This window comes from Thalassophryne amazonica, chromosome 1 (assembly GCF_902500255.1).
Source record: "Thalassophryne amazonica chromosome 1, fThaAma1.1, whole genome shotgun sequence".
NCBI classification, from domain to species: domain Eukaryota; kingdom Metazoa; phylum Chordata; class Actinopteri; order Batrachoidiformes; family Batrachoididae; genus Thalassophryne; species Thalassophryne amazonica.
Window position 1 is genome coordinate 40,228,483 of NC_047103.1, and position 27,589 is coordinate 40,256,071.

General features: G+C 40.7%; 1 protein-coding gene across 2 annotated transcripts; it reads left to right on the forward strand.

Annotated features, from left to right (window-relative positions):
• pcolce2b (procollagen C-endopeptidase enhancer 2b) lies at positions 1 to 27,589 on the forward strand. Of its 2 annotated transcripts, none has more exons than XM_034168564.1 (9): positions 1 to 281; positions 498 to 606; positions 8,525 to 8,780; positions 12,891 to 13,015; positions 13,294 to 13,430; positions 13,518 to 13,681; positions 15,621 to 15,707; positions 25,022 to 25,189; positions 25,496 to 27,589. In XM_034168564.1, exons 1-9 carry the CDS (start codon positions 145 to 147, stop codon positions 25,624 to 25,626), a joined length of 1,314 nt encoding a protein of 437 aa, XP_034024455.1. In that variant the 5' UTR covers positions 1 to 144; the 3' UTR covers positions 25,627 to 27,589. The 2 variants fall into 2 exon arrangements, with proteins under 2 accessions (XP_034024455.1, XP_034024464.1); XM_034168573.1 differs by having other exon boundaries at positions 2 to 281; positions 15,624 to 15,707.

Below are 27,589 nucleotides of genomic sequence, written 5' to 3' on the forward strand. Positions count from 1 at the left end.
TCTCAGTCAAAAAGACGCATCCCGTGCGCGCGCTCCGTCTCTCTTTGCCACGCGGAACAAACGCTACATTCATCCGCAGCAGCTTTGCACTGACACAAACTGCTCCCAGGACCTCCTGGGATCTTCTGCTTCTTCTCCTCCACAATGCCACTCACGCCACAGGACGATCGCAGGCGCAGCGCCTGCTCCGTTATTCCCACAATGTGGACAACTTTTTTGCGGATTTTTTGCGCATGGAGTCTCCTGTTCTTGGCAGAGGTGTGCGCGCAGTCCCAGCGGAGGTACGCGACTCTTTACGCTCTTATTCAACTTTAATGACAGTGCTAATGTGAGTGTTGTGTAGTTTGTAGAGGATTCCGCAGTGTGCGCTGCATCCAAGAAGCCATGTGGCGCATTGGAACCAAACCTGCTCACTGCAGACTGTTGACGTTTATGTTGAATGTTTGAATCCCCACCGGCTATTCGGTAAATAAAAAAAAGAATGTTTTCTGTTCTAGACCCGCGTTCACGTGCGGAGGAAACGTCACAGGGGAGTCTGGAGTAATCGGGAGTCAGGGGTACCCAGGAGTTTACCCCCCAAACACTAAATGTGTGTGGAGAATCACAGTGAGTCTCTTTTCATATTCACCTTTTGGATGCTGGACACAGATCAATCAATCAATCAATCAATCAATTTTTTTATATAGCGCCAAATCACAACAAACAGTTGCCCCAAGGCGCTTTATACTGTAAGGCAAGGCCATACAATAATTATGTAAAACTCCAACTGTCAAAACGACCCCCTGTGAGCAAGCACTTGGCTACAGTGGGAAGGAAAAACTCCCTTTTAACAGGAAGAAACCTCCAGCAGAACCAGGCTCAGGGAGGGGCAGTCTTCTGCTGGGACTGGTTGGGGCTGAGGGAGAGAACCAGGAAAAAGACATGCTGTGGAGGGGAGCAGAGATCGATCACTAATGATTAAATGCAGAGTGGTGCAGACAGAGCAAAAAGAGAAAGAAACAGTGCATCATGGGAACCCCCCAGCAGTCTACGTCTATAGCAGCATAACTAAGGGATGGTTCAGGGTCACCTGATCCAGCCCTAACTATAAGCTTTAGCAAAAAGGAAAGTTTTAAGCCTAATCTTAAAAGTAGAGAGGGTGTCTGTCTCCCTGATCTGAATTGGGAGCTGGTTCCACAGGAGAGGAGCCTGAAAGCTGAAGGCTCTGCCTCCCATTCTACTCTTACAAACCCTAGGAACTACAAGTAAGCCTGCAGTCTGAGAGCGAAGCGCTTTATTGGGGTGATATGGTACTATGAGGTCCCTAAGATAAGATGGGACCTGATTATTCAAAACCTTATAAGAAGAAGAATTTTAAATTCTATTCTAGAATTAACAGGAAGCCAATGAAGAGAGGCCAATATGGGTGAGATATGCTCTCTCCTTCTAGTCCCCGTCAGTACTCTCGCTGCAGCATTTTGAATTAACTGAAGGCTTTTTAGGGAACTTTTAGGACAACCTGATAATAATGAATTACAATAGTCCAGCCTAAAGGAAATAAATGCATGAATTAGTTTTTCAGCATCACTCTGAGACAAGACCTTTCTAATTTTAGAGATATTGCGCAAATGCAAAAAAGCAGTCCTACATATTTGTTTAATATGCGCTTTGAATGACATATCCTGATCAAAAATGACTCCAAGATTTCTCACAGTATTACTAGAGGTCAGGGTAATGCCATCCAGAGTAAGGATCTGGTTAGACACCATGTTTCTAAGATTTGTGGGGCCAAGTACAATAACTTCAGTTTTATCTGAGTTTAAAAGCAGGAAATTAGAGGTCATCCATGTCTTTATGTCTGTAAGACAATCCTGCAGTTTAGCTAATTGGTGTGTGTCCTCTGGCCTCATGGATAGATGCTGCTGACAGCCTAAAATAATTAGTCATTAAAAATAAACAAATAAAACACCCCCATCCTCTAAGTCGCCCCCTTTCAAACAATCCACTCAGTATATTTTAATCTAAATTAAAGGTGCAGAATTAAAAAGCCTTGTCATATTTTAGAAATGTAATGATAAATAGACTGCATTTATATAGCGCTTTTCCATCTGCATCAGATGCTCAAAGCGCTTTACAATAATGACTCACATTCACCCCAATGTCAGGGTGCTGTCATACAAGGCGCTCACTACACACCAGCAGCAACTAGCTAAATTAACATTGATATTCTAAAACATATAAGGTTTTTGAAAACACACTCTCCACGAAACATACTGGAACAACAAAGATTTTTAAGGGGAAGTGATGGTCTAGTGGTTAAGCAATGGGCTTGAGACCAGAGGATCCTCGGTTCAAATCCCAGCCTGACTGGAAAATCACTAAGGGCCCTTGGGTAAGGTCCTTAATCCCCTAGTTGCTCCCAGTGTGTAGTGAGCACCTTGTATGGCAGCAGCCTCACATCAGGGTGAATATGAGGCATTGATGTGTAACGCGCTGTGAGCGTCTGCTGCAGATGGAAAAGTGCTCTATAAATGCAGCCCATTTAATTTACTATTTGGTAGAGCCCGACCGATATGGATTTTTTGAGGCCGATGCCGATAACAATATTTGGATGAAAAAAATGCTGATAATCGATAAATCAGCTGATTTGCCGATAGCCGATAAATCAGTCGATCAGCTGAATGTTTCAACCTCTTAGCAGCAAGCAAATTTTTTCATGCTAGAAATAAGGTCTACACAAAGTGGGCTTAATAAAAAGTGTGACCGACGCAATGAAGCACATTTGACACATTACTACATAAACTGAGATAATCAAACTGAGTTGAACTGAAACGGGAGAAATGTGGGGTGAATGTAATCGCAAAGTTATGACAAACAACGTCCTTATAAACTTACTTGTATGCTTTTGTCAGCCGATCAGTGCAGTGTGACAGCGAACTATGGGGGCCGGTGATGAACACATTTAAGCAGGGGTGTAAGCAGCTCTCAGTTGAATGGAGTCAGAGCTCCATCTACTGAACAAATGATGCAAGAACATTTTACATTGCCGACACAAACATTATTTCATTAACTGTTCTGCTTATGAGAAATTATCGGCGTTCTATCGGCAAAATTTTGGCCAATAGTGAGTACTTGGAAAAGGGCTTATATCGGCCGATAATATCGGCCGGCCGATATATCGGTCGGGCTCTACTATTTGGGTTTGAAAATGTACTACTACTTGTTTTTGTTGCTCCCATCATGGGTTACAGATCTCTTAAACAACAGAATATATTGCATTTTGTATCAGATCACCCAATTTTTGAGTGAATAAAAAAAGTGGAACATCCAACCATCAGGTGTTTCTTGTAATCCAGGTGCATCCTATTAGTTTAAGTAAGAAGTACATCCTGTACAGTCCCTGAGGCCCATTGTTGCCATGCTTATCTGCCAATTCTGCAGTGTGAAATGGATGGAAGTCTATGACTCCCCCTGGTTGAGTTCCATGGTTTCATGGCACTGCCCTAAAGCCAGACTTGGTATCCGACACAAATAGACTTGGTTATTTGAAGTTATTCAAATGCACCTTAGACAGATCAGGTGTGTTTAAAGGGTGACACTTGTATTGATTAAAGCCAATACCAATTAGTCAAAAACATGCCCTGATCGGCTGATCAAGGCATGTTTTTGACTAATTGGTAATGGTTGGTATTGGTATTGCTCATTGAAGGTCATGTAGGTCATGAGATTTGTTGGAGAAAGTGCTTATTCCTGGATTCGGTAGCATGAAACAGATGAGAGTCTATGACTCCCCTTGGACAGGGCGGCCAGTCTGACACAGGCTACCTTCCCAGCCAAGGCCAGTACCCATTTACAGCAGGGTGGACTGAGACAATGCAGATAAACTGTTTGGTTAAAGGGCACATGCAGGTAAATGACTGGGAAGGGGAGGTGATGGTCTAGTGCAGGGGTGGGCAACTTATTCCAGAAAGGGCCAAGAGGGTGCAGGTTTTCTTTGCAGCCACTGACTCCACCAGGTGATTTCACTGATTAATATCACTTTGAGCAGATGGAATCAGTTAATCAGTGAAATCACCTGGTGGAGTCAGTGGCTGCAGGAAAACCTGCACCCTCTTGGCCCTTTCTGGAACACCCCTGGTCTAGTGATTAAGCGTTGGGTTTGAGACCAGATGATCCTATGTTCAAATCCCACCCTAGTTGCTCCCGGTGTGTAGTGAGCGCCTTGCATGGCAGCACCCTCACATCGGGGTGAACGTGAGGCATTGATGTGTAAAGCGCTTTGAGTGTCCGATGCAGATGGAAAAAGTGCTCTATAAATCCAGTCCATTGACTATTTCCATTTGAGAATTCACTTCAGGTGTATCTATCGGTAGCCCATCTCCTTGTCACACTGTTCTACCTGCTCTACAAACCTGTCAGACTGATTGTTTAAAATCTGAAATGGTCACAAAGGTCTGATCTTTACCCTTGGGTTTTACAACTAAACATTGCTGGTATTGCGCAAAAATCAGTCAGAGGCAGTGTTGCCACAGTTACTTTGAAAAAGTAATCCAATTACTGATTACTGATTACTCCTTGAAAAAGTAACTTAGTTACTTTACTGATTACTCAATTGTAAAAGTAACTAAGTTAGATTACTAGTTACTTTTTTAGTTACTTTTCCCAGCTGCCGACAACAACCCTCTGCCACCTCAACTTGACAATGATACCTGTTTTGCCAAAACTTACTTTATAGTCACCCTTTCTTGACTTCAATGAAAATAAATACTTGTTTTATAAAAAGTAAAATAAAGACCTCTTTCTTGACCTCATATTTAACTGTTGACAGCACTGTAACAGTAAAACTTGCAATTTTGAACCTACATTGTTTATAAATGTAACTATTAAATTCATTCTAGCATTTTTCTAACATTTAAATTCTCTCTAAATATTTTACTTGTCGAAATTAATATTATTTTAAGTAGTATTAGTAGTTGTAGTAAAAAAAGGCTTCAAAACTGGACCTTTAATCTAGGGGTGTTGTGAGGGGGCACATCCCTGCCCCACGCCCCCATTCCATCTGGATTCGCCCCTACTTTGGCGTTTGAGCACAAAGAATGGATTACATTTATTTATGCAGAAAACAGGACCAGATTTACAGGTAAGAAAGTTTTATTGTGTTTTCACATCATGTGGTCCTCAGAAAGAGAGTTTAGGTGCATTTGAGTGGAAAATAGTGTTAGTTGTTGACGCGTCGCGGAGGATCAGCTGTTTTAACGTGCAGATACAGAGCGGCTCAGCTCAGCTCTAAATAAAGGAGGAAAAAAAGTATAAAAATGTCTTTGTAAAGCTCAGTGCAGGTGTGCTGATCACCGTGCTTTAAGAGGAGACGACGAGTCGAGCAGCTGCAAAAAACCGCGGATGAAAAGCTCACAGCTCACTGAAAGTGGGCAGTTCAGTCGAACCCCGACCTCCTGCCCACGGACCAAGTTTAATGCTGCTATCGACCCACAATGAAAAATAATAGTAACGCACAGTGACATGGAGAAGTAACTTTAATCTGATTACTGATTTGGAAAGATTAACGCGTTAGATTACTCGTTACTAAAAAAAGTGGTCAGATTAGAGTAACGCGTTCCGGCATCACTGGTCAGAGGCACTGGGCACAGCCAGGACAGCAGTATGGAAAGTTCTGAAAATGAAAGACAGCACATTGATTTATTCACTGAGTAAAAGACAATGAATGAATGGGTTAACAAAGGAAAACAGCAACAGCTGATGACAGAAACAATGTGGATGATGTGAATTTAAACCTCAAAACAACAGTCAGTGACATCAAGAGCGACCTCGACAATCCACCATTGAAAGAAGACAAGAGTAATTTATAGAGGCCACTGCAGATGGAAACCACTCATCAACAGTAAAAAAAAAAAGATTGTAATTTGCAAAAAAGCTGCAAAATCATCTCAACGGTTCTGTTACAAAGTTTTATGGACTGATCACCCAAGATTAAATTTTACCAAAGTGTAGAGGAAGAAAGAGAAGAAAGAATCTGCTCATTTTCCAAAACATACAAGATTATCTTTGAAACACTGTTCAGACAGTGTCATATGTTGGGCCTGCATGGCTGTTTCTAGAACATACTCATTTTTAGTGACAATTTAACTCGTGAAGGCAGCGGCAGAATGACTTTAGAAGTCTGCAGGAACAGTTTTCTCTGTTTGCAGAGAAATGCATCCAAGGCAACTGTTGTGCAACAAAACCATGGTCTAAAAATCATCAAGGCAGGTCAAGTCTGGGAGCATGTGCTGGTGTCACATCCATGATACCAGGAAACTGCCTCTGGTCCTGGATAGCAACCACCCAGGCAGAGAACCGGTCCATCAAGGGGAAACAAATGGAGGGCTCAAAGACTTCTAGAATCCTTTTGCATGTTGTCTCCTGATGAAAAGACTGAAAAGAGAAACCACCAAAACAAACAATGGAAAGAGGGTACTATAAAAGTATTACAAAAGAAGAAACCAACAATTTGCGGATGTTGGTGAATCACAGGTTTGATGGGGTTGTTGCAAAGATATAGAATCAAATTTTAAGTGTCACTTTTATGTTCTAATTTTTTGGCTTGCACAAACATGAAGTGGTTTGATACCCCCCCCCAAAAAACAAACAAACAAAAAACAGTACAAACACTGTTCTACAGTATATTGTTTAACACAGCTAGATATAAATAGTTACTTGGAAATAAAATGTCACTGATGGTGACATCTTGTGGACAGCTGTGATAGCTTGATTCAATAGTGATTCACTGTCGCAAACAGTCAGTAATGTATATGAAACAGTTGCTTCACTAAACAATTAAAAAACTGAATATGAAACCACAGTTTCTAAAAATGATTATCCATTTCAAAACATTAAATAAAAAAAGAGCTTCGCAGAATTAATCACTGTTTGAAGCAGTCAGAATATGGAGTGAGCCAACCTATATTACAATAGCCAAGTGGCCTCTGTGTGTGTATGACTTTGACCACGGAGAAACTAGGGAGAGCTGACATTTGCTGTTTGGTATGCTTATGTACAATGAACATCGCGAAAATGGAAAGTTGACAGAACAAATATTTTTTGAGATATTAGTGATTTTAGCTAACCAGTAAACAATGGACATTGTGCTGCAATTCACCAGGGGAGTTCAGGGTTTTGAGGTTTTAAATGTTGTTCTTGTGGTTTATGTTAGTTTGACAGTGTTGTTAGTGTTATTGATTTATTGTGTTTTTGCGCTTCAACTGGTTTAGTCACTTTAGTTAAGTGTTATGTTACTGTTACCATGAGTGACTTAAGTGTCATGTTGGTACCACAAGTGAAATATGTAGTGCTTTTAATGTCTTCTGCCACAGTCTCTGTTTTTCAAATTAAAAGCACCTGTTTACAGCAGACTGCATAAAGACAAAAAGCTGTTCGTGCGTGCATGCGTGCAATTTTGAATACGCACAAACTGGGGACAGCTGACATTTGCTGTTTGGTATGTTTATGTGTTTTGGGTCACGGATGAACGGTGGCAAAACAGAACATTGATATGATTAATATTTTTAGAGAAGCTACATATATTAGCTAACAACATTGAACAATGATATTAATATTTACATTCTGAACTCGAACGCCATTCCAGCAGGGGGCAGTAAATCATCTGTAAATATAAAGTGTGAGTGTGTGTGTGTGTGTGTGTGTGTGTGTGTGTGTGTGTGTGTGCATGCCTGCGTGTGTGATTTTATTTAGTAAGTTCAATGTAAGCACAAAATATAATAGTACATATGTTAAAAATACATGGATGACACAAGAAAGTGAAAACAGTTATTTCCATTGTGGTCCATTTAAAAATCAAATGACAAAATAGGACAACAACAATAATAATAATAATAATAATAATAATAATAATAATAATAGTGTATATATGGTAACAAGAACCTAAACAATTTATAAATACATTAAGACAGTAAATTACCATTAAAAAATATGTAATTAACAGGGAATAAAAGGGTTGAGTTCTTCAAAAAACTGTTGAGGTCTAAGGTCTAAGGTTCTAAAAACATTCTGGACTCACACACCATTCCAACTCATTCAACAAACTTTGCACAATTTATTACCACCCTGGAAAAATGTCAGCTGCTTATTTTATAACACGACCCAATCTAGAGCCTGTGGATCCCCACAGGCAACATGCTAGTTATTATTAAGACTTTAAACACTGGCAACATTTGGCCAGTGTGAGAATTTTGTTTTTGGCTATATTCCTGCCTGACAGAGGTAAATTATTTTGGTTATATTATTCCTTGTTATTATCAGTCAGTCAGTGGTTTTGCAAAATGTTTGCAAGTAACTTCCTAAAAAAACTACTGTATATTCAGCTCTGAGATTTTGGGTTCTGTTAGATGCTGATGAGAACATAGGAACCTCAAATTTGGTATTTGGCATTGTTGCTAATCACATGTCCTACTGGCCACAAAGGCTACTTTCACCTGTTAAGTACTAAGAGCAAAAATAACAAGAACCTGATCTATAAACTCCTTCTCAGGTGCCAGAGGGGAAGGTTGTGGTCCTGTCGTTTCGCTTTATCGACTTGGAGAGTGACAACCTGTGCCGCTATGACTATGTGGATGTCTACAGTGGCCATGTCAATGGACAGAGACTTGGCCGCTTCTGTGGGACTTTTAAGCCAGGAGCCCTGGTTTCTACGGGCAACAAGATGCTGCTCCAGATGGTATCTGATGCCAACACGGCGGGGAGTGGGTTCCTAGCCGTGTTCTCAGCTGCCCACCCTCATGAGAGAGGTAAGCAACTAGGAGAAGCTTTTGGCATGCTAAAGATCTCACTGTCCTACATGTGGGTGCCAAGAAAGAAAGCAGCTGTGTAGAATATCTTGCTTCTATCCATGCGTGTAATGCAGCGCTGTAGGTGCAGAGGACCCAACCACGACTGCACCCCACAAAGGAATCTGATATATCCTGGAAGTGTGTCAATTTGAGTAGACTAGAGGGTTCGTCATTAAAGTGCAGCATCAGGAAGGTAACCACACTGTATGGCAGCACGAAGGAACGTTTTAGACTGCTTGAGCATGAAATCTCTTCAAAGCCAAAGTATGGTTTGTCTTCTGTTCTGTGACTGATGGACATTTCAGTTAAAACAGGCAAAGCTCTGGCTTTAAAGTTGCAGTATGTAGGATGTAGTGTCCTCTATTGGCGAGATTGCAGATTGCATTATGTTTTCACCAGTCACGATTTTGCTTCCCTTCACGTTTTTGCTTCTTTGGCAATGGGGATTCACGCTCCCTTGATAAGCAGTATGCATGATCCTTCATTTGACAAAACTGAGGGTTCTCAACCCTGTTAGCCTGCACTAGCAACCAGTTGACTGTATAGGGGAGGAGATACTCATCCCTCTTCTTTTCTCTTCAATCTTCAGGCTGTGCTGCAAAAAAAAAAAAAGAAAAAAAAAGAAAAAAATGTCAGTCTGTCCATTTTGGGCTACTGTGTCAACATGGAGCTGCAACATGAAGGAGGCTTGTGCCCATTTACAGGGCATCCAGTTATTCACAGCGCTTCAATTTTTCCCACATTTTTTTTTTTATGTTACAGATTTATTCCAAAATGGGTGAAATTAATTTCCTCCCTCAAAATTCTACACACAATACCCTATAATGACAATGTGAATAAAGTTTTTTAGATTTTAGCAGATTTATGAAAAATAAAAGTCTAAGAAATCACATGTACATAAGTATTGACAACCTTTGCCATGAAGCTCAGAATTGAGCTCAGGTGCATCCTGTTTCCACTAATCATCCTTGAGATGTTTCCACAGCTTAATTGAGGTCCATCTGGGGTAAATTCAGTTGATTGGACATGATTTGGAAAGACACACACCTGTCTACATACAAGGTTCCACAGCTGACAGTGCATGTCAGAGCACAAACCAAGCATGAAGTCAAAGGAATTGTCTGTAGAATTCAGAGACAGGATTGTCTTAAGGCACAAATCTGGGGAAGGGTAACAGAAACATTTCTGCTGCTTTGAAGGTCCCAATGAGCACAGTGGTCTCCATCATCTGTAAATGGAAGAAGTTTGGATCGACCAGGACTCTCCCTAGAGCTGCCCGCCCATCTAAACTGAGTGATCTGAGGAGAAGGGCCTTTGTCAGGGAGGTGACCAAGAACCCGGTGGTCACTCTGTCAGAGCTCCAGCATTCATCTGTGGAGAGAGAAGAACCTTCCAAAAGGACAACCATGTTTGTATCAATCCACCAATCAGGCTTGTATGGTAGAGTGGCCAGATGGAAGCCATCCTTAGTAAAAGGCACATGGCAACCCACCTGGAGTTTGCCAAAAGGCACCTGAAGGACTCTCAGACCATGAGAAACAAAACTCTCTGGTCTGATGAGATGAACTCTTTGGCATGAATGCTAGACATCCTGTTTGGACGAAACCAGGCACCATCCCTACAATGAAGCATGATGGTGGCAGCATCATGCTGTGGGGATGTTTTTCAGCAGCCAGGAACTGGGAGATTAGTCAGGCTTGAGGGAAAGATGATTGTAGCAATGAATAGAGCAGGGGTCACCAACCCTGTTCCTGGAGGGCACCTGCCCTGCATGTTTTCTAGCTCTCCCTGTTCCACTACCAGGCAGTTAACTCTATCAGGTGTGCTCAGGCAATCAAGAGCTGGAAAACACTGCTTTTAAATCATCAGTGACTGAGTAGGTAGACTTAGAAAACATGCAGGATAGGTGAACTCCAGGAACAGGGTTGAAACCCCTGGTACAGAGAGATCCTGGATGAAAACCTGCTCCAGAGCACTCTTGACCTCAGACATTTGGCGACGGTTCATCTTTCAGCAGGTCAATGACCCTAAGCACACAGCCAAGATATCAAAGGCGTGGCTTCAGGACAACTCTGTGGATGTCCTTGAGTGGCCCAGCCAGAGCCCAGACCGGAATCTGATTGAACATCTCTGGAGAGATCTGAAAATGGCTGTGCACCAACGTTCTCCATCCTACCTGATGGAGCTTGAGATGTGTTGCAAAGGGGAATGGGCAAAACTGCCCAAAGATAGGTATGCTGAGATTGTGGCATCTTATTCAAGAAGACCTGAGGCTGTAATTGCTGCCAAAGGTGCATCAACAAAGTATTGAGCAAAGGCTGTGAATACTTACTGTATGAACATGTGATTTCTTAGTTTCTTATTTTTAATAAATTTGTAAAAATAAAAAAACAACCTTTTGTCATGTTGTCATTATGGGGTGTTGTGAGTATAATTTTGAGGGGGATAAAATTAATTCATAAGTCCATAAGTCTGTAACATAACAAAATGGGAAACGTGAACTCTGTGAATACTTTCCTGGATGCACTGTAAATGTGAAGAGCGCATTCTACACTTAAAAAAGCACACTGATTCATTGTTGCAGGTAATTATACACTAATGAACAGATGGTTATAAATGCTATGTTCCATGTCTGCTGATAAACCTCTCTAAATATTACACACTGTAGCTTTAAGGCTCCAGCATTTGGGCAAAAACAAAGCACCATCTCAGCAACACTGGCAGCATGATGCAGAATTTCTCACAGGTATTTTCAGAGCGATGCAGTAGAAGGCACAGGTTGGCAGCAGAAGCTTATGGAGTTGAATGAGACTTTTCCAGGTTTGCACAGCTCGTCTTCAGTTTTCTCTGAACTTTAATGCCCTCTCTGTGCACCAGTAAGGGTCGACTGTTCTGAGCATCGTCAGAACTGCACAGCACATTCAGTTAACTTTTTTCCACTTTTATCAGTTGTGTTTAGACGTGATGCAAAGGAAACTTCAATGTAAGTGTCTGTGTGTTGCAGTAACAAACATTTATAAAGGGTTTCACAGTCCAAGCAGCTTTTGTGGTAACTCAGCTGATGTTTGTCAGATGCTTAATGACCACTTTCTTTCTGCACTGGAGCAATGAGCCTGTTTATAACCATGAAGCAGGCAGTTAGATTACTTATTAGGCAAAAATTCCGTCCAGAACCAGGATACACACCATTCCTTTCCTGCTTTTAACACCATGACATATACGGTGAAACACTCCAGTTTTGCGTTGTTACTTTTGTTGCAGTTTTCTAGTAGTGCTTCAGAACTGTAGAATAAATGGGGACATAAATTCAACAGGTAGCTGTTCATGACTGTGAAACTGGTCAGTGAAGTCATTAAAGTCCATGTATTAACTTTGCAGTGTAAGACACAACCCATTTAGCTAATTTGCACTTTGTGCATTATTCTGTGGGTAAAAGAAAAAAAAAAAAAACTGTTGTTAGAATGCTCCTGCTTCCAGCAACAATCAGCTCTTATTGATTTAACATGACAGGCACAGAAATAAGTTGTACTTTCTAAGACTGAACAATTTTTTAAATGCATAGCTGTCTATGAAATATGTTTGTATTATCTTTATGAAAGTGGGTACAATTTGACCCCTTTAATGCGGCTGATGGTTCAGAATTGTCCAAATACTTATGGTCTCCAAAATTGGAGGGACTGTATGGAATAATGGCTGTAATTCCTAAGTATAGTTCAAATAATATGTTTGTTAAACCCCTTCAATTAAAGATGAAAGTTGATGCTATAAGCACATCTTGATTGCTTCATTTCAACTCCATTGTGGTGGTGTACGGAGGCAAAATTACAAAAATTATGTTGCTGTGTCCAAATACTTATGGAACAGAGTGCATAGCTTAGCTACAAGTACAAAGTTGTGTTTTTCAGTGTAATAAATCTTCAAGTACCTTTGCAAGATTGCAGTTTCAGTGGCTGCTAGAGATCCCTAATCTAATCTCTAACCCTCCTTCAAGTAATGGGAAAAATATTTTACAGATTATTTTTCTCACCATAGTTCTGATCACAAACTAAATTTGTTGTCATTTCTCAGGGGACCAGTACTGTGGAGGCAGGTTGGACAAACCATATGGGACTTTTAAAACACCCAACTGGCCTGAGAAGGACTACCCGGCTGGTGTCACCTGTTCCTGGCACATAGTGGCACCAAAGAACCAGGTCATTTTTTATTTTTTATTTGTATAGAATTTGAGATTTGAAAAATGACACTGAAATCCTTCATGTTATCTTAATAATGCTACATATGAACAATAAATACGGTTAAATGGTCGACGAAATTGCATTTTGTATTTCTAAATGTCCACATCAATTCAACCACTGTATCTAAAAGGGGACTTTTGGAAGCAGATTAATGTGCTTTTGTGTTTAAGAAGTCATTCCACAAATAATCGGCAAGTCTAATTAACAGCCGATCCTGCTCTGCTCTCCCTCTGCAGATTATTGAGGTGAAGTTTGAGAAGTTTGACGTGGAAAGAGATAACTACTGCCGCTATGATCATGTGTCTATTTTTAATGGGGCAGAAATCAATGATGCTAAGAGGATTGGAAAATACTGCGGAGACAGCCCACCAGCGTAGGTGATACTGTTGTGAAGATGTCACACAAAAATAAACACATCCTGGGATTTCATTTTTAATTCATTGTACCTGTCTGTCTGCAGGCCGGTGTTCTCTGAGGGGAACCAGCTCCTCATCCAGTTCTTGTCAGATCTCAGTCTAACTGCAGACGGCTTCATCGGACACTACAAGTTCAGACCGAAGAAATTCCCCACAACCACGACACCACCGACCACCACCACACAACCCGTCACCACCAGGCCCATACGTAGGTAGCAAATCCCTCAAAACACCATCTAACATCTGTTTGTTCCTATAGCTATGTGACGTATCTATGATATATACACCCACCATCCACTTTATTAGGCACACCTTGCTAGTATTGAGTTGGACCCCCTTTTGCATTTTCATCCACACAACTGCCACTCACTGGATATCTTCTCTTTTTTAGACCATTCTCTCTAAACCCTAGAGATGTTGTGTGTGAAAATCCCAGTAGATCAGTAGTTGCTTTAATACTCAGACGGGCTCGTCTGGCACCAACAACCATACCACATTCAAAGTTACTTAAATCTCCCCTCTTCCCTATTCTGTTGCTCATTTTGAACTTCAACAAGCTGCCTTCACCACATCTAGATCTTTAAATGCACTGAGTTCTTGCAAAGTGATTGGCGGATGAGTTATTTGTGTTAACAAGCAGTTGAACAGGTGTATAAAGTGGCCTGTGAGTGTACATTATCTATGTACACCTTGTTGTTATCTATACAATTTCCTAGCTGTTGCAAACAATGAGTTGCCTGAATTGGAACGTTTCGGTTATGTTATTGCATGCTCCGTCAACTGTGTGTGTTGTTCCTTCTGTATTGATAGAATGGCCATAGCAGATGGCCACTGCACTGAGTCTGGTTTGCTGAAAGTTTCTTCCTGTTTAAAAAATTTTTTAAATCTACAGAGTTTTCCTCTGTCACCAGTGTGCTTGCTCCTGGGGTCGAGTCTTTGTTGGTGTATTTGGTGTTTCAGCACTATAAAGCATGTGTGCAGAGTTGTTGGAAGAGTTTCCGTTTTTGTTTGCTATTATACATCAATTCACATTTTCAGTGCTAATGTAATGAATATGATTATTCTGAGATCATCAAAGCTTATCGGACAGTTAGTACGACAAACTGAACAGTCCGTCAGTTAAAGTCCTCTGGGTAGAAACCTCTTTTTGTGTTGTGAGTACTTACATTGTGTTGTGGAGCTTTGCACCACATCTGTGTTTTTATATATGTTGCTTTAAATTTGCAGCAGATACATTATCAAGTTAAATTGTAAACATGTGCTGCAGATATGTTGTGTTCTCTGTGTTCTCAAGCATTTTTTTAAATTTGCAAGATTTTATATGTTGCCTCTATTGGCCACTTTAGACATTAATCATGTTTGGTAAATAATCGTATTTCAAGGAGGAGAGCACAGCAGCTTTTTTTTTTTTTTTTTTAACTGTCAAAGAGGGGTTGTGGGGCCTTGATAGAAAAGGTTTGAAACTTGGGGCTGAATGGATGAAATGTTTCTCAATTTAACATTATATCGTTGCAATTTGGAAAATGTCTGCTGAGGAATGTGTTTTTGACAATAGGCCAGGCAGAATTAAGCTGCCAAATTCTAACACGGAGTTGTCAAGCATTGCTCCTCCCACAGACAGTCCGAGTGGAATATATTATAGAGAGGAAGATGTAAAGATGAGGCCAAGAACAGCGCACATGTTCAAACATATGCACTGAGTGTGCTTCTTCACACTTCGCCTTGGATAAAATCCTACGTAAATTCCTATACTGAGTGGGTGTGTGTCTGCAGCCATAATCACAGGACATTTTCATACTCCCATGTACATGGTTGGTTTTTTTTCCTTTACTCAGGCCAGGTTATTTCAGGCAGACCTTGCTGTTGTGATATTGCAACACTTTTCCCTCTGCAGTCAGAATAACACTGGCAGTCACTGTATATTTGTGTGTCTCTTACATCTGAACTTTACCGTCTTTAGTGTTGGAAACAAATGTGCATAGTGCTGTGCACATCTGTGACTGTGATAACTATTAATTTGGAAGTGCAGTATATGGAATATTCTGTAAATAAACCACAGTAAAGGCACATTCAGCCATAAGTCACTTGCCTCCATCGCTGGTGGGGAAAATTACAGAGAATGAAGAGTTTTCTTGTTTGTGTCTCAGCAGCACTGAAGTACTCTGTCGCTCTGTGCCAGCAGAAATGCAAAAGGCAGGGAACGCTGGAGAGCAATTACTGCTCCAGCAATTTTGGTAAGAACTGTACTTCTTGTTGCAATTGATTTAAACCATTTACAGCACAACTAGGATCATGTAGTTTTAGCTGGGTCATGGCAAATATGGCCTCAGAGTACAGACTTTGAGCTTTTCATTTAAGGTTAATTACACCCAAATCAAGTGAACGGTGCTTCTTGTGTGTGGCCTCGCCCCAATTTAAGGAAGATGAACATGTAAGAAAAAACTGATGCTTCTATCTTGGTAATGCCACCTCCCTGAATCCCAGCCAGCTCTTACATAAATGGGTTGACAAATGAAGGCTACCCATCTCAATGTTACCAGGCTCGCTAAGAATAAGCTCGGTAACCTCAGTTGTGGTGACTGATTAATGCACATTGTTGCAGACTGGACAGTGGCTTTAACAGGTGGTAACAGGTATGAAAAACAATGACCCGCATACTCTCGAGGTCAGTCATCTGGGCATTTAACCTTTTGGAGTGGCTATACGCCCAATCGTTGGTTCAATAAAGTAAATGCGCAAGCATATACGCCCAACCACAACCGACCAGTGAGCGCGCTTGTAAGTTCACTTCCAGTTTCAATGCGGGGGGAAAAATGTGGCTATTTTCTCGCTGGCTGCAGGAGGGTTTGCAGCCTGCAGAGGGGCTGTGATCTAAAGCGGTTCTGTTTGGCTCATCACACCCATGGAACTGTGTCAAACTAACACCATCTTACAGGCAATAAGTAGCATTTTGTTCATAAAAACTGTTTTGTCGTCATTAACAGGCTTCCGTTCAAAATGCTTATGATGTTTGTCTGCTTTCATCCATTGCGGTGTTTTTTTTCGCAGTAATTAAAGACGGTGCCAAACATACACCGCTTTTCACGTCGCAATAGAGGCTTAAAAAAGTGGTGTAAAAAACCTAGTTTAGATGCACAAAACGTCAAATACACGATCACAGTTGGGCAAATAAGGTTAAAACATTATATTTATCTGCCCAACAGTTGGGTGTATAAGGTAAGACATTATATTTATCTGCTCAACGGTTGGGCGAATAGCCTTTGCCTTAACCTTTAGGGGCAGGTTTTGTCGGTGAACACATTGCAAAACTCAATACAAATGCATGTATTTAGGTCACTTTTCAAAGGTGTCAGACTCATCAATAAAGTCAATTTAATGTACAATGGTTCGTTTCAGGTCAGTGTGGTGTATAAATCTCACCATTCCAGTCAATGACAGCTGTTAGCTGGCTGATAGAAGCAAGTTAGAGACAAAAGCAAATGGTTGATTTCAGTAGAACAGAATACAGCCCAAGCGTGTTTTCACCGAGCAACCAGTCACGAAAGTACAAATTCTCTCCTTTGGATTGGTCACTTCAATCAATCAATCAATCAATCAATTTTATTTATATAGCGCCAAATCACAACAAACAGTTGCCCCAAGGCGCTTTATATTGTAAGGCAAGGCCATACAATAATTACGTAAAAACCCCAACGGTCAAAACGACCCCCTGTGAGCAAGCACTAGGTGACAGTGGGAAGGAAAAACTCCCTTTTAACAGGAAGAAACCTCGAGCAGAACCAGGCTCAGGGAGGGGCAGTCTTCTGCTGGGACTGGTTGGGGCTCAGGGAGAGAACCAGGAAAAAGACATGCTGTGGAGGGGAGCAGAGATCAATCACTAATGATTAAATGCAGAGTGGTGCATACAGAGCAAAAAGAGAATGAAACACTCAGTGCATCATGGGAACCCCCCAGCAGTCTAAGTCTATAGCAGCATAACTAAGGGATGGTTCAGGGTCACCTGATCCAGCCCTAACTATAAGCTTTAGCAAAAAGGAAAGTTTTAAGCCTAATCTTAAAAGTAGAGAGGGTGTCTGTCTCCCTGATCCGAATTGGGAGCTGGTTCCACAGGAGAGGAGCCTGAAAGCTGAAGGCTCTGCCTCCCATTCTACTCTTACAAACCCTAGGAACTACAAGTAAGCCTGCAGTCTGACAGCGAAGCGCTCTATTGGGGTGATATGGTACTATGAGGTCTCTAAGATAAGATGGGACCTGATTATTCAAAACCTTATAAGTAAGAAGAAGAATTTTAAATTCTATTCTAGAATTAACAGGAAGCCAATGAAGAGAGGCCAATATGGGTGAGATATGCTCTCTCCTTCCAGTCCCCGTTAGTACTCTAGCTGCAGCATTTTGAATTAACTGAAGGCTTTTCAGGGAACTTTTAGGACAACCTGATAATAATGAATTACAATAGTCCAGCCTAGGGGAAATAAATGCATGAATTAGTTTTTCAGCATCACTCTGAGACAAGACCTTTCTAATTTTAGAGATATTGCGCAAATGCAAAAAAGCAGTCCTACATATTTGTTTATTGAATGACATATCCTGATTAAAAATGACTCCAAGATTTCTCACAGTATTACTAGAGGTCAGGGTAATGCCATCCAGAGTAAGGATCTGGTTAGACACCATGTTTCTAAGATTTGTGGGGCCAAGTACAATAACTTCAGTTTTATCTGAGTTTAAAAGCAGGAAATTAGAGGTCATCCATGTCTTTATGTCTGTAAGACAATCCTACAGTTTAGCTAATTGGTGTGTGTCCTCTGGCTTCATGGATAGATAAAGCTGGGTATCATCTGTGTAACAATGAAAATTTAAGCAATGCCATCTAATAATACTGCCTAAGGGAAGCATGTATAAAGTGAATAAAATTGGTCCTAGCACAGAACCTTGTGGAACTCCATAATTAACCTTAGTCTGTGAAGAAGATTCCCCATTTACATGAACAAATTGTAATCTATTAGATAAATATGATTCAAACCACCGCAGCGCATTGCCTTTAATACCTATGGCATGGGTGATGCCATAGGTATTAAAGGCACTGAAGTGATGTGGCTCTGACCTCGAGAATAGCCTCAATAACTCTGGCACTGTCAGCGTACGTAATATTACCTAGCTATTGATATGTGCTAATTAGTGCTAACTGTGCTAAAATTAAATAATACTAAAATTTTACTCACCAAAAATATTGGAGCACAAACTTCTTAGATGCTCCATTAGCACAAAGAACTATATAACAAGCCATGTTATCTCATATTTGTCTAAAAAAGAGGTAGTGGTGTGCTTGCAGCTGCCTGACTGGATGCTAGCAGTCACTCAAATTGACCACAAACCTACTTGTGCATAACTTTGTAAATTAAAATGAATGAATTCATTAATTATTTAACTAAGCAGCTCATTCCACATTTCCTTATCCTCTAAATCACGGGAGAGTCACGTACTATAACCGTTCTACTGCCCATCGAACAACGCACCAGACCCTTTATTCTCTCTTTGTGAGCATAGTGTTAGATAGATTTGTGTGTTTAACTATTGTTTTCTTTATTTGTTTTGGTATTAAGTAGTTATTTTACTTAGGATTGTATTCTTAGTTTCACATACTTTTAGCCTGTTACTTGTTGGAATGTGAATATCAAACTGGATTTAACTGGTTTTATCACTCAGAACAAAGCGATTCAGGCTACATGATAAATCATAAACGTCCCGTTATCGTGCGGGTCAGTGGGTGGGGGTGGGATCTCCCTCGAATGCCCACGGGGACCAATAAGGGAAGGATTTTGCAAAATAAGGTCTGTCTTTGTTACGCCCATGTAGTGTTTGATAAAACTCTTTGTACCCATTGTTCTTGGTTCTGAATGGGTGAATCTCATATGTGAGAGAACTTCTTCAGAAACCAGGCCTGTGTGACTTTGAAGAAATTTAAAAGTGCAGAATAGTTTGAGTTTGTACTTTGTGAGGGACAGTATTACAGTAAGAGCCAGGAGAGTAACAATAGACTGTATATATACTGACAGAGCCTGCGTGACATCACCCATTGGATTTCTATAGAGACCCAGAACAGCCAAAATTACCCCCTTTTCTGGGAATTGCCATGTTGAGAGCCCCACCCGCACTGATTCACAATGAACTCATTAATGTGATGAAAAAGCCTGAACATGCCCCCTCCCCAGTTCGAAGAACAAGGTAACAGGCTAACCTCGGTTTGGGTGTTTATTAATCCATATTTTGGGGACTTCACAATGGTTCTCATAATGCCGCATTCACACCGGACGACACGCGAGCGACAGCGGCGACAGGTTGGTATGTAATCCCTATGGAAGGACGCGTTGTGGCGCCACAAAAAATTCAAGCCACACAATGCGACGCGATGGACGCGAATGAAGTGATTTTGAGTAACTGGCGCATTTCTGGTGCGATATCGCGTGGAGTTGCCCTCCTCCCCAAGTTGAAAAATCTGAACTTTTTCGTCTTGTCGCGCCGCAATGACCAATCAGGGACTGGATATGTAGTGACGTGGGGATGTCTGGAGTTTATACTTGATGTGGACATGTCCTGTCTCTGGCAGCCAGCCTGTGAGCAGGACTTATGTCCCTTTTTGTCCTTTATTTCACAGTTATGACAGAGTTGGAGGGGAGAGCAAGCAGCAGCACCGCAGGAGCGGCAGCAGCCGTTTTTTTTTTTTTTTTAATGTGCACACGCGAATGAATCATCCGTGAAGATTATTTTTTTTATTAACTACACAGATGTATAATAAAACAAATGGTGACTGGTTTATAACACAATTATGAAGGGGAGAGCGAGCAGCAGCACCGCAGCAGCAGCACTGCAGCAGCAGCACCGCAGCAGCAGCACCGCAGCAGCAGCGGCAGCCAGTTTTTTGTTTTTTTTAATTGTTCACATGTACATGCGCGAACGGGACAGGAGGTCCTCAAACTGTGTCCTGGAGAAGCAGAAGTACCGCTGAAAGCGGCCGTCATCCAGACACAGCTCCTGCAGCAAATAATGAAACTCCCCAAATTGGGAACGTCTCATGAGGATGTTGTGAACCCAGGGATGGCTCCGCTGGCAGCTTTCCACAACAAATACAGCACAGCAACTCGCTCCGTGTGATCAAGGTCCGGCATGTTGACTTGACGGCGAGCGGAATGGAAGCTCCTCCTATTTGATGATACATTGGGGTGAATTTTCGCAGCAAAAGCAGAGCGACACACTGGGCAATGGCGAGGGACACGAATCTGTGGCGTCGCGTGTCATCCGGTGTGAACGCGGCATAATAGTTTACTTTGGTGTGAATAGTAAAAATTATCTGCTCCATCTTTCCTCAGTAATCGTGCATTATGTGGACCTACCAATAGGTGCTAATAGCGCTAACACCGTTAACATACAATATTAAATAAGACGAGAGCTCCTATCTCTCAGATTTTTCACCAGGCATCTCAAAGACGTCCTTGATGGCGCGTTGGGCTGTGATGCCGTGTGTACAGTAGGACACAGTAGCCTCCAGTATAAATATGCCCTCAAACCTCTGACTGTAGATTACCTGTTTATAAATGAATGTGTTGATTTAGCCACGGCCTCCGTTTGCCTCTCTCCCGCTCTCTGATGTTTTCCTCTCAGAGATGTTTACCACATGTGTTAGACTGGCATTTCAAAGCGTTTGCCTCGAGTAAGAGGCAAAGGAAGAAAATTGTAGCCCATGTGATGTGGTGACAGTCTCCACACGATATGTTACATCACATTCTTAATGAAGTGCCGGGACAGTACACTGGAAATAGTTAGTCTAACTAACACTCACGGAAATGGCCATTAGCATTGTTTATTCTAATGCAGCAGTTATGCACACGCACAACTGTTGAAATAATTTCACTGTTTTATGTAACAGTAGCACCAGATAGAATAACAGACTGTAATCTGGATTGTGTCAACGCTGTCAGGAAATGAAAAGGGACAGTATATGAAGTCCAGACACAACGGTACATTCAGAATGTTCTTATTCTTACATTGATTAAGCAGTTATAACCAGATACTCTATTGGCGTCACCTTTATTTTGCTATGTTGTCAATTTGATATGCCATTTTTTAGACTTATATAGGAAATTTTGTTGAGTAAAATTTACTCTGCTGGGATAGCATTTGATCCCAGTTTAAACAGAGTAAATTATACTCTATCATAGAGTGAATCAGCTCCACAGTTGTCGCAGACTGAACTGTTCGCCCCCTAAACATTGGTCCGCCCTGCCTTCCCTTTGCATGTGTCATGCTGGAGCCCAGCCACCCGTGTGACACAGAGTCCCTCCACCCAAAGCAATCCAATGGATTAATGACATTATTACCAAAAACAGAAAGATCCTCACCACCACAGTCAACAGAGGAAGGGCAGTTTGCCCGAAATGTCACATTTTCATCAATAAAGCTTTTTGCATGGGAGCACTGTGGCGGTGCAGATCTTTCTCTTTTTGGTAGAATTCTTCTTGATCCAGCACGCCCTTTATGTGTTTTGGATGTACAGTACGTGTCTTCTCTGCATTACTTAATGGGATTATTAACCATCAGATGACAAGGTAAAACATTCCAAAGGCAGTTTTAAGCAAAAACGAGGCCATTTTAAACAGAAACAATGCTTTAAACGGTGACGCGGGAAATGTCCGACGCGCAGTGAACGTATCAGCTAACTGCTTGTGCAGTCGCGCCGCTCTGATCGCTTCCTTCGTCTCTTATTATGGAATAATGCTAAATTTATGTGGACAGGATTGTTGTACAAAGCTTCAGATATTTATCGCTGAGATAGATAATGACTGAAGTGCAGTTTGAAGCAGAAACAAGATTATCAGTGAACCGCAGCCAGTGTTGTATAAAGTACCGGAAAATCCCACTTAAGTAAAAGTATAGATACCCATTAAAAAAATGACTTTGGTAGAAGTTCAAGTCACAGATTGAAATGCTATTCAAGTAAAAGTCTTAAAGTATCTAGTATTTATTGTACTTAAGTATGACAAGTAATGTACAACTAAATGTACTCAAGTATTGAAAGTAAAAGTACAAGTAAATGTTAATAATCAAAAACGGACTGATTTTTTTATATTACAAAGTTTATCTAGGCTTGTAAATGACTGGTAGTATTAGTCAGAATACTGAAAATTGTGCACATCACACAAAAACACTTCAGAAACAAGGTTTCAAATCCTAAATGAGAACAGGCTACTCACTAGGTGTTCACAGGAAACAGTTATTTATTTCTATATGTATTTATTTATTTTCATTGTTACATGGTTTTATCTTTTCTGTTGTGTTTTGTTTCATTCACTTCTTTGTCTCTTTCTCTAAAATTGTATTGCAACATTATTAGTCTATTATTATTGACTATTATTGTCTATTATGTAGACTATTGTTGTTGCTATAATGTATGAATAAAAATAAATTAAAAAATGACAATTTGATTCTTTTACGACAACGAACGCTGAGCCATTAATTATACAGAAAACAAATCAACACAAACGTGCTGATGCGAACAGCTTAATGCTAATTTTAACATTGAAAACGCCATAGACATGCTAACGCGTTAGTATCAGTCCCGTTTTTAAGTTATAAAATACATCTATCAACTGTTTCAGAAGACCATAACAGGTCGGTTTAACATAAAAATATTAAATATTACTCAGACATATGCGTTTCAGGGTTTTAGCGGGGAAAAATTAGGATAAAGTGAAATAAAACAATCAATCCACGAATCGTAGATCGAAGCACTGCTTCGACCTGCGAATCACTGCTTCAATTGGTTCAAGGTTCAAAGCAAAGCTGCGCTGCAGAAAAGTTGATTACAGACCCACTGCAGGTCTGTAATCAATGTAGAGAAATGATCATTTTCCTGACAAACACCCCAAAGGGGAACAACTGCAAAAAAGCCTACCGGACATGCCTCATGACAAATCAGCCTGACTTTGTTGCAGTCACTCGTAATCAGTGGTGTCTCTGAGTGAAAACATGACTTTTTTCGTGTGTGTGTGTGTGTGTCTGTGTGTGTTTTTTTTTGTTGTTTGTTTTTTTTGTAACGAGTAACGGCATGGCGCATAGAAAATGTATCGGAGTAGAAGTATGCAATTAAGGTCGGAAATGTAATGAAGTAAAAGTGAAAGTACGCTGAATTTAAAAAACTCAAGTAAAGTACAAAGTCTCCCAAAACGTACTTAAGTACAGTAGTCAAGTATTTTTACTTCGTTACTGTACAACACTGACCACAGCTGATGACATAAGCGCAGTGAAGGCGGAGCTAATGGAGGACCGTTCGGTCTGTGACACTGTCTGTTCAATGCAAGTGGTTTGACCCCAATAAGAGTAGATCGTTCCACAGGGCATGGGCACGATAGGAAAAGGCTCTTTGACTGGCGGACGTTTTCTTCACCCTGGGAACACAAAGAAGTCCCACACCCTGTGAAATAGACTATCATCCGCTTCATGATATGGAAAGCAGGAATGAGTTTAGGTGCCAGTGGGCTTCAGGGAATATATGGACTTACTTCTTTGTACAAGTGGTGTAAGAGTGTTCCATGATACATATCACAAAATGGCCAACACACATCCAAAATGTCCTTGTAAATAACTGATCTTAACCTAACTGCTTTTCAAAATGGCTGACGCACAAAATGTCCTTGTATTTGGCTCAACTATCTGAACCTTTTATAAGCTGTCTAATTGGTAAACCCAAAGTATTCACATCTATTTGGACAGCATGATGGAACACTCTTACAGTGGCCTGGTGAGTGCAATCAGTACACCAACAGTATACTCTGATAACTGGAGTATTTAGTCAGTCCAGTCATGGATTCAACTGTTGGCTGAACAGTCAGCTGTAGAAATTTTCTGATCCAACTTCAAAGATTGGTATCAGGGGCGATCAGGGCATTATTTGACTGATCGTATTGGAAACTTGGGTTGGAAACATTGAAACTTGAGTTCTCTGAATAATTTAAGAACAAAATCTGCTTTCCTCAGTGGTCATTGAGATACAGTAAGGGGTCATTTAATTAGGGTCAGTGGTCGGAACACGTTTTTCCAGTGATTTCCATGAAAAGTATTTATTACAGAAATTATTACAGAAATTATTTGGCTGTGATGGTCAGGAGGTGCTAGCTTGCTTTTTGGTAGCATGGCAATGCTTATCAAAACAGTATCCTTAAAAAAATAAAAGTGTCTTTAAAAGAGAGCAATAGCTTCTTTTGGAATCTGCTGAAGGTGCATTATGGGCAGTTTTCTGTCAGCCACTTAACAATGTAAGGTCATATTTGGCACATATCAGCTTTACGATGAAAACATTTTTTTTTTTTTTGTTGGAATCGACATTTGGTATAAACTTTATAACTTAATTAATTTATCTCTAAGACCATTGTTCTCATCTTGTCACCCTTGTTATTTATCACAAAGTGATGAAGCATCCTAAAAAGGTTATGTGTATTCTTCACATGTTTAACAGCAGATTTTATTTTTATTTTTCCATTTGTTTCTATGACAGTGATAACAGGGACTGTCATTACTGCTGTGGTGAGGGGAGGAAGTATGTATGCCACTGTCTCCATCATCAACGTCTATAAAGAAGGCAGTTTGGCCATTCAGCAGGCAGGAAAGACCATGAGCACCAAGATCATTATCCTCTGCAAGAAGTGCCCATTTGTCAGAAGAGGTGAGTTTTCAGATTGCTGTCTGAAATGTCCTTTATCTTGATGGTTTGCATTTCCTGTGTGACTGGTTTGAATAACCTATGGGTTCACCCCTGCTGTGCTGTCACGCTCTCCTGATGGCGCTCATTGCAGCGTGTGAGGGGAGCCACAAAACATACTGTCAATGAATCGTGTCAAATATGTTTATGTGCCTGCATGTAAACATATGGCACACAGAGCTGCCACGTGTCCGTTCTGATTTTTGGTCTCCCTGAATGTCTCTGCCGTTCCGCCACTGCATTCAGGCTCTTTGTGTGTGACCTCACCAGGCTTGAACTACATCTTCATGGGTCAGGTGGACGAGGACGGCCGTGGGAAAATCACCCCTCACCACTTTGTCATGGTGTTTAAGACAAAGAACCAGAAAGGACTCAATGTGCTGAAAAACAAGAAATGCTGAGTTCCTGTAGCTCTGATGATGGACTGGTCTCCCCGAGTCTCAGCCTTGGATGGAAATAATCAATTTCAAATAATAATTACAAAAAAAAATGAATAAAAAAAATATCAGCAGCAGAAACAATATCCCCACAAACTAAAATGAATCTAGGTGCAAAATTGTCAGCGTAGAACAAAAATTCATACTATTCATGAAATTAATGTAATAAGGCAAGTTCCATTTTTGTATTTGTCAACTGTACTGAAAGAAAACAAGGAGTTATTGAGGGATTGGATCTTTTTAGAAGAAGACATTAAATTCCTGTACTTGTAGATCCTGTAGCTCAGTGGAATAAACAGTTGGGCTACTAATACGAGACCTGGGTGTGATTTTGTGTCCATGGACAAGAAACTTCACCTGCATTGTCCCAGTCCACCCAACTGTAAATGGGTACCCACCTTGGCTGGAGAAGTAACATGCAGTGGACTGGCATCCCGTCCAGGGGAAGTCATCGACTCACATCTACTTCAAGCTATGCAATCCACGGATTAACACCAGTGGGTGTCAGGGTCTGTATAATAGGGTTGGGACAACTAATGAAAATTATTAGTCAGCTAATTTGGTACATTAGCCATCGACTAGGAAGCTAATGGGGTAAAATTAAAGCAGTGAAACTCTAAATTGACTTTAATAAAAAAAAAACCTCTATGAAACTACAAGTTGAATACATGGCATCAACACAGTGAACTTTATGGATACAACGCTTGTGGTACTACAAGATGCAAGATATGTATTTGGAGCTTTTAACTGAAGGAAGTGCCAGCTGCTGGTGGATGTTGGCCTGTGTTGTTTTGATAACTGTTCAAGAAATGAACACTAAAGATAAAAAAAAATACACTGTATTACTTTACCAGTTATTTGAAACCAATTAGTCCTGTTAATAATTTGAATTTAAAAGGCAGAAAAGTGTGCAATCTGAATTTCCCGACTAGTGAACAAGAAGAAAATTAGCCAGCTAGTCGGGTCATAGTTAGTCGTCATCAACTATTATGACTAGTTGTCCCAACACTGCTACAGTATATAGAGCTCCGAAGTGAAAATGTCACTGCCCCTTGATAACTACTTGGCTGGATCTCCACACACAGTTGCTAGGAGAAACAAAAAAAAAAAAGAATGGCATCACGCTGATGAGCCAAACTCGTTACAGCGATGGGGAAATTACTACTAATCTGATCACGTGGAAAGTTTTCATTACTTTTTATGTGAACTGCAAGGAAATGCGCGAGTTAAAGAAAGAAGTTACAATGGTGTGGTAAGTGTTGTTCTCCATGTTATTATGCCATTAATACCACTCTATTTCTAACCACCCACGTGAGTTTAGTGAAAAAGAAATGCAAAGGTATGACAAAAAAATATGTGAATGTCGTTGCTCTGCATCTACGGCATGTTGTATAAGTTTTCAAAATATTATTCATTTAAATATTTCTACATTTATTTTTACAATCAGTAAATTGGACCAATAGGTACGGTTGGACATGCGGGTCCCTGATGCACGCGCACATAACAATGTGCATAGTAACCAGCGAGCCGCTGGAAACAAACTGCTGTTGTGCTCATTTCCTACTTGATGTCCATTGCACTCGCATCATTCTGCCACATTTTTTTTCTACTTAATATACTCCAATTTTCTCAGAGAATGCCATGATCGTGTGTTGCAGTTGGCTGTACCAACCACGATAAGTTAAAAGATCGAAAAGTGTGTTTTTTCGAGCTCCCAAAGTGCTACAAAAGTCTAGACAGAAGGGATAAATGGCTGGCTGCGATCAGCCAAATGAGGATGGTCATGGGAATAACGCCGCCGGATCGCTAGTTGGCATCATTTATGGTCGGAACTATGACGGTATCTGATCGCCTTTGAACCTCCAACTTGATTAATTAATTAATGAAAACATTCTTGGCAAATGTTTTCGCTTTTGTCTGTTTTGCG

Bases quoted from the DNA above. Each gene is read 5' to 3' on its own strand.
- pcolce2b (XM_034168564.1), top strand. From the start codon at position 145: ATGCCACTCACGCCACAGGACGATCGCAGGCGCAGCGCCTGCTCCGTT. The intron at 13,431-13,517 runs GTAGGTGATACT...GTCTGTCTGCAG, and splicing joins TGCGGAGACAGCCCACCAGC to GCCGGTGTTCTCTGAGGGGA. The intron at 15,708-25,021 runs GTAAGAACTGTA...TTTCTATGACAG, and splicing joins TTACTGCTCCAGCAATTTTG to TGATAACAGGGACTGTCATT.